Source organism: Suillus paluster (genome assembly GCF_016628075.1).
Source record: "Suillus paluster strain FC165 chromosome Unknown EDB91scaffold_77, whole genome shotgun sequence".
In the NCBI taxonomy this organism is placed as follows: domain Eukaryota; kingdom Fungi; phylum Basidiomycota; class Agaricomycetes; order Boletales; family Suillaceae; genus Suillus; species Suillus paluster.
Genome location: NW_024537637.1, coordinates 178,782 through 189,617, shown reverse-complemented (window position 1 = coordinate 189,617; position 10,836 = coordinate 178,782). Strand labels below are relative to the sequence as shown.

General features: G+C 47.0%; 3 protein-coding genes across 3 annotated transcripts; 1 reads left to right on the top strand and 2 right to left on the bottom strand.

Annotated features, from left to right (window-relative positions):
• Positions 1–23: 23 nt before the first annotated feature.
• Positions 24–622, bottom strand: EDB91DRAFT_1253045 (uncharacterized protein; the record flags this gene model as incomplete). The annotated part of the gene is made up of 3 exons (XM_041323597.1): positions 24–142; positions 190–285; positions 331–622. 3 exons carry the CDS (start codon positions 620–622, stop codon positions 24–26), a joined length of 507 nt encoding a protein of 168 aa, XP_041172686.1.
• Positions 623–4,956: 4,334 nt separating this feature from the next.
• Positions 4,957–5,744, bottom strand: EDB91DRAFT_1085750 (uncharacterized protein; the record flags this gene model as incomplete). Its single annotated transcript, XM_041315934.1, has 3 exons — positions 4,957–5,086; positions 5,171–5,283; positions 5,325–5,744. 3 exons carry the CDS (start codon positions 5,742–5,744, stop codon positions 4,957–4,959), a joined length of 663 nt encoding a protein of 220 aa, XP_041172685.1.
• An 843-nt stretch (positions 5,745–6,587) lies between these two features.
• Positions 6,588–7,074, top strand: EDB91DRAFT_1085749 (uncharacterized protein; the record flags this gene model as incomplete). Its single annotated transcript, XM_041315933.1, has 4 exons — positions 6,588–6,611; positions 6,672–6,838; positions 6,892–6,961; positions 7,018–7,074. 4 exons carry the CDS (start codon positions 6,588–6,590, stop codon positions 7,072–7,074), a joined length of 318 nt encoding a protein of 105 aa, XP_041172684.1.
• Between the last annotated feature and the right edge of the window lie 3,762 nt (positions 7,075–10,836).

Genomic DNA, 10,836 nt, shown 5'->3' with positions numbered 1-10,836 from the left:
CACTATCGGTGGCGAGTCGACCTTTAATGGGTCGGTTCATCATCCCAACAAAGATTGTACTGACCTGCGGCAGCAGGTCTCGCTGCATCCTCGCTCATGATCGGCGCCAGATCAACCTCAGTGTCCCAGCACATGTTGAATGCTGGCCAAGATCAACAATGGGCAATCATACAGCGATACGTGACTTACTTTGACCTCCAAAGTGTTCACTGGCCGATGATGTTCCAGTTGGCGTCTCCATGGTCAGCGGGTCATCGGCTTCAGTGCTCCAGCCCATGTCAAATACTGATGTGTGGTCAACAATTAGCAAAGGTCAATTGAATAGGGGACTTACTTTCATGGCCAAAATATTCTTGGAAAGTGCGTCTGCACGATCCGGTTGTGTTTGTATGACTGAGGATGGATGTTTCTTTGGTTGAATGGTGCGGGATGTAGTTGGTCGTTTAGGTCGAATGCGAAATTTGTTGAGACCGACAGGAATCATGTCTTTTTGAGGGGATGGAGTCGGCCACAACTTCAGTGGCACCCACTGATCCCACGTGACAAAGAAATTCCAGTCAGCTTTGATGCGCTCGTCTTGTAACCACTGAGCTTTGTCAATTGGATGCTCGTGGGAATCCATGGTGCTGGCAATGGACTTCGAAAATTTTGTGCTGCCAGTTGGTATTGTTTGGTGTGATTAGAAGTGTGTTCGGTGTGATTAGAAGTGCGTTCGGTGTGATTCAAAGTGTGGACCCATCTCGGCAGGTCCTGGCGGCATCACATTTTGCCGACAACACGAGCGCAATTTGTGGACTTCATTTTTGTGAAGTCAAATCCACATCCACCCACTGTTGTTCCTGATATAACAGAGTCAACACTCATCCTATCTTCTACATTTTTACTATTACATCTCTACAATGTCTTTAACAATCAAATCGAACCAGGCTTTGGCAGTCGCCGACGCGTCTTTGCGCCATGCACTCCGCTGGATTAAAATCCATGAAGCAGATGGCAGCGTGGTCGTTGACCAAGCTCATGCAGTCGCCCGGCTAGTGGTAAGTTTCTGATTCCCAATGTTCTCATTTGCTCACCAATCCTTCACAGTCCACTGCCCTTCAGCAGCATGGCAGAAATGCCTCGGTCATCTCGCCGTTGCTGCTGTCTGCTGCGGCCGAGGTCAGAGCGACCATGAACCAAGGCATCGCCCCACAGTGGGCTCGGGTGCAGGATAACGATACTCGGATGGAGTCCCACCCTTTCTTCCCGAAAACTGTCGGATATGGTGAGTTGGCGGTCATTCTGTCTGTCTTCACAGCTCAACATCTTGACAGTGGCAGGAGGCACACCCGAATCTGCACCTCAAGTTGCCCCAGCTCCAGCTCCAGCTCCAGCCCCAGCCCCTGCCCCTGCACCAATGTTGGTCCCTCCAATCAAATCGCTCCCTACCGCCGGGCACCAGCACAATCTTCTTGTGCCTGGCACGATGACCGGCAAAGGCAAACAGCCTGCCTGCAGGACTCGGAGATCCCGAGAGGACAGCCCAAGCACTGAGACAGGCCGGAAGAAGCGCAAGGTCTCAAGGCCCTTGTCCAAAGCCTTGGTCTCCGACACCGAGGATGAGGACGGTCAGCCAGGAGGCACCATTGTGGTTGTAAAGCCAGCTGGTCCGCCGAAGTCCAAGGTAAGCACTTCGGTGAATTCAATATCGACACCATCGCTGACTCATGGACAGGGCGTGACCAAAGGCGTCAAGAAGGTGAGATTTACCTTTGCCCACCAGCGATCACCCCTCAACAATTCTCAGACACATGCCAAGGACACCATTGGTCGCACGCTGGTGAAGGGCAAAGGAAAGGAGAAGGCCAAGGAAGTTGCCAAGCCCATTAGAGGGCGGCCACTAGCCAAGGCCAATGCTGGGGCCAAGACTGTGAGTTTTTATCTCTGCTTGGTCACTGAGTACTCACCATGTGATAGTACGATCCACCTTGCAAGAGGTGTGTCGACGAGCCTTGCCTTGTCATTATCGGCAAGAAAGGGCAGGTCATGAGGTCCTGCGCCAAATGCAGCCTCATGAAGGTGAAGTATGACCGAACAATGTTGGTCGATTCCGACACTCCTGCGCCGATGGCACACCTGAGGTCCAGGGCTGCACCGGCCTCCAAGAAGGTTCCCCCGACGGCAACCCCAAGGTCCAAGTCCAATGGTCCGCTCAGGAGAACCAGAGCAACCTCACGGGCACGTCCACTGACTCCCATCTTGGAGTCTGAAGAGGAAGCTGTCAAGGGTACCGGTAAGCAATCCTTTCTTGTATCATAATGTCCTCTAACCTTTGTTTCTAGATGTGTCCATCACAGGTGATGATGACGCTGACATGGAGCCCACTGCCGATGCCCTGGCTGAGCCCGCAGCGGACGACAAGATCATCGTCGATGAGCCTCAGGCCATCGCATCTGCGGATGGCTTCCCCGCCGATCATTGGGTGGAGCCCCACTCTGATGACTTCGTCATTCCAACGGCAGCTCCTGCGGCTGGAGATGTTTCCCTCCCTTCGGCATCTCTCCCACTGACCGTCAGCGCCATCCACGAATGTGTGGTTTCCCTGGCTGCTAAGGTTGCTGCCATGCAACATCAGGAAAAACTATATCTCTATATAGAGGACCATCCTCTATATAGCCCCGATAGCACATCACAGCTCTATACAGTCTATGGCAAGCTATCACAGCACTATAGACCAGTATAGACATCATGAAAGTCTATATATTACCATAAAGTTTGGTAAGTGTATTTAGAAGTAAAACATTTCAACAACTATAGACCCCAGTAGACCGTGGGAACTTTTTTCGATGAAAACCAAAGTTGTAGGTCCTTGTCTAGGTGAAGTCTATCCATAGTCTTATGACTTTCAATAGGTTAAGATCCTAGTGAGTTATAAGGAAAATACTCGAAATTGAGGGTTCAAGAAGCACTTGACCATGGGAACTTTTTTCGATTAAATCAAAGTTGTAGTCCTTGTCAAGGGAAGTCTATCCATAGTCTAATGACTTCAATAGTTCAAGATCTTAGTGAGTTATAAGGAAATACTTGGAATTGAAGGGTTCAAAAAAGTGTTAAGGTACACCTTATTATGTAAGCAAAAATGCGAAAATTCACCTTATGTGTATTCAAAATCCTAATGCTAACAGTCAATTTCATTGTCTTTTTCTTACTGTCATAATCCTAGTCCTATTACCAAAAACTCGAAAATTCACCAAGTCTTGTGTTGTGGCTTTGTTTGGCACTGCTTATGTAAGCAAAAATGCGGTCAACCAACAAGTCTTTTCCCATTCTTTCCTTCCCCCCCCCACTGCCCCCTCATTAGATTATCTTCCATATTTTTCTTACAATTTTCGAGTGTTTGCCTCTCTTCTCTTCTTCTTGCTTCTCTATCCTTCTCTTGGTGTTGATGTTGTTGGTGCTGGTACTGGTGCTGGTGCTTTGAACTCTGGTAAGTCTCCCTCCATAATTTTCGCATTTTTGACTATTTGACTAATCTTTTTTCTAACCCTCTCCTTCTAGCTCTCTTCCCTCCTGCTCCTCCTCCCCCCAACTATTTTCGCATTTTTGACCATTTGGCAAGTCTTTTCTCTGACTCTCACTTCCTCCTGTCTGATCCTCTCCTTCTAGCTCCCTTCCCTCCTCTTCCCTCAAGAATTTTCGCAATTTTCACTATTTGGTAAGTCTTTCTTTTTTTGTATTCATCTTTCCTCTCTGATTCTTCCTTCTAGTTCTCTTGCCTCTTCCTCCTGTAATTTTCGCATTTTTGCCTGTTTTGTAGTTATTAGTTTACATGTATTGTAGTAGTTGAAATATAATTTGGAATTTTCGCTTTTTTTTTAATTTTGAGAACACTATCATGGCAACAAACAGCTATTAAGAGAAATTTTTGCTTTGTGTTTTGAGCTATAATAGCTACAATAGTTGTGGTATGTTCCACCCAGCTATAGCAACTTTAATAGAGCTATATAGCACTATACACTGGTGTAGTAAGCCTGCACAATTGGGCACTTGGCTATACGAGCTATAGGGCTATGGAGTCTGTATAGCAGTCTATAGCGCTATGGGTGGCTATATAGCCTTACCACATTTTCCTGATGAAGTCGCCAACCAGAATACCCTTGCCAGGGTTGATGCGGTGCAGCAGGACTGCAAAACCCGGATCTCCTCGATGCGTGCGGAGCTTTCCTCCATGCAGTTCGATCTCAGCACCACTGTCAGCCTCGTCAATGGCCTGACCAGCCTGGTGGAGAAGCTTTGGGAGGCACAGACCATTGCCAACCCATCCTTCCCACCACCGATGATGAGCAACTTCAGTGCTACCTCGGCCACCCCACAGATGCAAGCGATGGGCATCAGGTACTTGAACGGTGTGTATGGCCCTTCGGTTGCTACCTCGGCATCTGCTGCAGGCCCTTTGGCGTCTCGCCCTTTCGGTCGCCTTGACATGCACGGCGACACATTCACATCTGGCCAAGCGTCCTTGGTGTCAGCACATGCCAGTCCTTCATCCGCTCCTGCTGTAGTTGGACCCCATTCTGCTGGAACATCACCTGCTTCAGCTGCAAAGTCTCTCCCCTGATCATTCAGCTCAATACATAGTTGTACATAGAGCATGCGTCCGTCAGCAGAAATACCCCGGTATATCACGGACTTGTATTATTTAATTTCAAATGCAATTGTTTGGCCGTTGATTCCATGTATATTCACTCTCTTTCCTGTGATATAAGTACCGACAGCAAGTCGGCAGAGTGTATCTCGGTCATGTGTTGCAGTTGGCACGGTATCCTTCAGTTTCTTGTCTTTTCAGAATTGACCGATTTATGCTCCATATGACCGATCACCCGATCTCGGTCGCTGCATCACGCATGCCAATGAGATTCCATGCAACTGAAACTTCACCAACTCGTACAATTCACCGATATCTTCTTGCCATTGTCTTCAGCTCAGCAGTCCCCTCCTCGCACCGCCGCTTCCACGAACAGAGCCAATGGCAACCATTCTGGCACTCCTATGCCAGATGGCGACTCGGTCAGGCTGATCGCCCCACCCAATGGCATTGCCGCCACGACTCTCAATGGCACAGCACATCAACCGACAGATGTGCAGATGTCACCTCCTGTGGAACCTCCCCAGTCCAATCAGACTGGCTCACCAGCGCATCTCAAGGTTTAGTCTCAGCACATTCCGGTATCTGTCCCACTCAGTAGTTACCACATCCCTATGAACGGCTATGCCACCCTGCCTAATGGCACCGTCATGCAGGTGCTGTGACCACCAAATGGCTTCATGCAGCAATGTCTTCTGACCGAGTCGTATTTACCCGAGTGTCTTTTGACCGAGTCGCATTTACCCGAGTGTCTCTTGACCGAGTGTCTTTTGACCAAGTCATATTTGACTGAGTCATATTTACCCGAGTGTCTTTTGACCGAGTCATATTTGACCGAGTTGTATTTACCCAAGTGTCTTTTGACCGAGTTGTATTTACCCGAGTGTCTCTTGACCGAGTGTCTTTTGACCAAGTCATATTTGACTGAGTTGTATTTACCCGAGTGTCTCTTGACCGAGTGTCTCTTGACCGAGTGTCTTTTGACCAAGTCATATTTGACCGAGTTGTATTTACCCAAGTGTCTTTTGACCGAGTCATATTTGACCGAGTCGTATTTACCCGAGTGTCTTTTGACTGTGTCATATTTAACTGAGGTGCTCTTAGCATGTATCTTATGCATCGGATCCTGGTAGATCCCTCATCCATCATATTTGACCGAATGTCCTTTGACCGAGGTGGTCTTGGCATGTATATTATGGAAGCTAGTCTATGAACACTTTCGGCCCATCTGTATATATCAGTACCACTGCCCACTCGGCCCACTTGTTTCCATCATACATATATATATAGCTCTTGTATATTGCCTATCAAATGCAATAGCAAACTCCACACTTTGGACTATCAGCCCACCTGTTGGTATCAGGTACATACTTCATACACTACCTACCAAAATCAATAGAAAAGTCTACACTTATCTACACTACATACTATGGGCCCACTGTTTGTATCAGATACACACTTGAGACTGGCCCACCTGTCGGTATCAGGTACATACTTCATACACTACCTACCAAAGTCAATAGAAAAGTCTACACTTATCTACTACACCACATACTATGGGCCCCCTGTTTGTATCAGATACACACTTGAGACCGGCCCACCTGTATTTAACACAAAGATACATTGATGGGCCCACATCGGGTGGCCTGTGTAGAACAGGGATATTTCAACCTTGGCTGTATGTTTTATACGAGGGTAAAGTGACTGCAGTATGTGAAAACAACGCTTACATCTATCCTGTCAATACAAAGGTTTGTACTATGCTGATATTGGCTGTCACTGTCGGGGTTGATGCTGCATTACAGGGGGATCTTATTCGAACCAAACCTTTTCAAGCACCCGCGGTTTTGGACACTATCAAAGATGTTTTCTTCAGCAACAAGCTCGCAGCAGGACTAAAGTGGCACAATGATTTACATCGACACTGGAGGATCATCATGACGAGGTGGAGTTACCTATTGAAATGGTGGCTCTCGCTAGCACTGCGGTGTGTTTCAATGTTTGTGGCTTTGTGATAGATATTAATGGATCTATCATGCTATGAAAGGTGTGTTCGGTGATTATGCAGTATTCCTCCAAGAAATACAACCGCAACTTCAACTCAGAGATGTATGGTGGAATCTACCGAACACTGGTCGGCGTGTTGAATGGCATTTTTCAGGCCAGCGAGCGAAAATTTCATGTCCTCGTGCATGGCTTATACAAATCTGTCCAGTGAGTTCTAGCCCTGGCATCACCAGCAGTTGTCTGATTGTACCATGTTATAGTGGGTCGAAGCGCAAGACTGACGAGCCTGGTGCCGCTAAGAGTCTCATGTTTCTCGATATCGAGGGTATGGTGGATGAATGATAATTATTGTGCATTCTATTGCATCTTGATTTGATATCTAATAGAATTTGCTTGATATAATTGGATTGGATTGGGAAAGCGACCTGAAAATTCTGTTCTGACTTTCGCAAATTGAGATCCTATTTGCGAAAATTCGAAAGGGACTAAAATTCATCGAGTTGTTGCAAATTTGCGCAAGTTAGATCGCATTTTATCCAATTTGAGAATGAGGTTTTCCCTAATGTGGAGCGGGGACAAATGTGGAATGGAGTGTAATTGAGCACGGTATGCCTCTGTCATTTGCTGCTGGTTGTCTTGATCAACCCCTGCAGCACCTTGACCTGGGTTGATTGGAGCCCCACTGGGACACCATTGAGAGGTCTGGTTTGCAAACATGGGGCACTAGAAGGAGGGGAACGAACGAGTGAAGCATCCAGGCTGGCCTGCCATTGAGTAGTGTGGATCCCTAGTAGAAGTGCTTGTACATGTTACCTTCTATCTCTACTCTAATCAGAGATAGTTTGAGCTCATATCCAAACATAAAGCGGACTCGCGAATGACATTAAGCAGATCATTAACAAGGTCGGGTTAGCTACTAGAAGGGCTAACCAGCCCCCTCACATCATTTCCTTCCTGCCTCATGTTATAGTCCGAAAGGCTCACCTTTCTCTACATTAAGCCTAAGTGATGTACCCAATTTGCATCCTCCGGTTATGATATGTTTAGGACCTCTAATTCTACATCAAACCTATCGGGTTATTTTCTCGTTTCCGCAGTGATTGCGCATCATAGCATCATCGTGAATGGACGCAACTCATTTTGTGTCACCACCATGACAACATTTGCATTGGTACTGTCAGGCCTTCCTGGAATACCAAATCAAGTATACCAAGTACTATTACACTTGGGCTGAATGCATGGGAGGAAGCACTGGCAAGGGGTTGTCTGTCTATTTTTTTTACTTCTCACGCTGTTCAGCTTGCTCTCAGTGCACCTAAAACTTGGTGATCAACTCGGATTTCATTCAATAGTCTTTCATGCAGCTATGACTTGCAGGACAGATTTCATTCTGATCAGCATGCAAGTACGAATTGCAAACTGAATGTAGCATTACAAAAGGGCAGTACTTGTCACTTGAGCTTAATTGCTGTGCATCTCCTCATGTGATATGAACGTTCATTGATGCATCTTGAATCCACGACCCCCAGGACACTCATCTGATCGGACCGCAGTGTTGAATGCTTCATTGCATAGCAAGAGATTGATTTTACACCATTTTAGGGGAAATCTGGTTGTATAATATTTGAAAGCAGGCTGCACTTGGTTCTCGCTGTACCATTAACAATATTGCAAAGCATTGTTAATCTTCACACTTGTAACTTATGGCCTCCACCTCTCAACTACAGCCTCTCACCCGCTATATAATCGGTGACAGCGGGTTGCCAGAATGTGACATCACCACCCCTCTACCCACTCATGGTGACCTCATCCTCTTAAACCTGCCATTCAATTTGCCAAGGCCTACTAGTGTCTGATCATCAGCACCGATTAATTCTAACGAATGTAACTACCTATGCGTCGTTCACTCATTCTCTGACATGTCACATGTTCATGAGTGGACAATCAAGTTCTTCGTCTTCCAGTCCTTCCAGGACGATATCCAGCCAACAGTGGCTGATGCAATTGCTTACGTCGAGTCGCTCACAGAGGATGATAGGAAGACTCTCATTCCATTGCAACTGGCCGCCCCTGGCCAGCACATTCCTGCAGTACCTCTGGAATTGGTGGTCCTCTTATCGTTGACTCAGGCTTCTACCTTGATCGTCAAACTTGGGTCGTTGTGTCGGTCATCAAGATCACTCAGTCCTGGGGCTTCTGTGAGTTTTTACCATATTCCTGCCAGTGTATATACTGATTCCCTACCCCCAGTACACACTATTTTCACTCAAAGCCTGCCTTGCCATGCCCGAGCTCACATGCTGCACCCAATACTGGAGGTATCTTGACATAGCCCTCAGTGCCCAGATCCTCCCCCAGACGTAGGCATCACTGGTCCCGCCGAAGCAGCCAATCGTGCACCACCTGGCATGCTATACTGTTACAGTTGTCCTATCTGTACGATTTCTCTCAATCTTAAACAGTTCCTGTTCGCTAACCAGTTCTAGATCTGCCTCCCAGTTGTCAACTCCAATGGTACTCTTCAAAGAGCACTCATGCAGGCGATGTTGGATTGTGTTAAGGTCGTGCTCAAGGGAGAGGTTACTCAAAGGGCTTCGGCTTCAGCTTGTGCGCTGCGCCCCTTACCCGAGTACGTGCCCTTTAATTTCCGGGGGACAGAGGGGAAGTCCGACGGAAGTCCGGGGAGTTCCGGAGGACTTAGTGTTGGTGGAGTTCGGCAGAACTCTGGAAGGTTTATATGGGGGACGAAGTAAGGCTACTATGGAAGTCCAGAGTAGAAACTGAACAGAGGTTAGACTACCCTAAGGTAGAGCCAGAGAAGTAGTCCTAAGGTTTGACCCCTAAGACTCGGAGGTGGACAAGAGGTGAGACTCGAGTCCGGAGATTGCAGGAATGAGCAGAACTAAGATGATATTCGAACTGAGGAGTTCCAGAGTATTACAGGGGTTTATATACTGTAGGTATCATATAGGTAAATCAGTCAGCAAAGGTAAGGGCTATGTACGAAACATGTGGAAAGTCTATTACTAAGTATAACAGATCAAAGCAGTGAAGTCGGAAATGAAGTAAGAATGGACAGATCAGTAAGCATAGCGGAATAGGACATAACTGGTAACCAGAGCAATAGCTAATCTAAAAGGAGTTAGGGGTGAGTGCGGAGATGAAGGCGGAGCGCCAGGCGGAATAGTAAGATGGAGGACCGGACTTCAATGAAGTAGATCCGGAATTCCAGATCCAGAGGTACGGGATATGACAGATTGTCACACTGTACAGTCGCTTCCACGTTCTGCAGACATCGAGATGGAGAAGTATTATGAGGAGGAGTGCAAGAAAAGCAGTCATTCTGAGGTGTGTGTGTGGATCTGATGTGGTTGATTCATTCCTTGTTTTTTTTTGCGTTCTTCATGGTACATATCATGATTGGTATTTGGGATGGGCCTCTCTGTGATGCACGTATGCACACGCATACATCTCGTCATAGATACTCCTGAGCTTGTACATGGTCGTTCGGAACAGGCAAGAAGTGCTCACACGTGATTTCTTTATTGCTACCGGGTATGTGCTTATTTACATGACCAAACGGATTTGTCTTCTGGAACAACGATACTGAGCTGTCACAGAACATATTAAAACGGTCAGATTCACTGCAGCCGGAGGTGATCACGATTGCACATCATACCCTTCAGCAGGTCTGGAGGACATAGGTTTGGTGCATTTAGGAATGCAGGATCAGGCCCAGATTCATCAACTATAATGACTCTAATTGCACTTCCAGAACATAGTGACCGAAGCTACTTTCATAGTCATGGCAATTCCTCAGTGTCAGAGGATTCTTTTAGTTTGCAACCTGTTTGTCAAACCAGCAAGAGCTCGCACGCGACACAACCTTTCATCACTGCAAGAAGCCATCTTTTGCATTAATCAGAAATGCATTCAAGAAGAATACCTATGTACCGCCATTACCTCCCCTGGACCATCAAGCATACCCCATCCTCAAGATCCCCTTCAACCGCTCAACTTCGTCCTCGCCTCATTCCACCTTGACCTCTCATAAGCCATTCAATGCTACAAGTCCACCGCATCCTCAGCCACCAATGCCTGGATCTAGCGAATCACATCCTCGCACTCCATCAAGGGCAAGAGGGCATTCCACTGCAAGGTCACATTGTTCTCAATTTGGGTCTATATTTCATACCTTGGACACA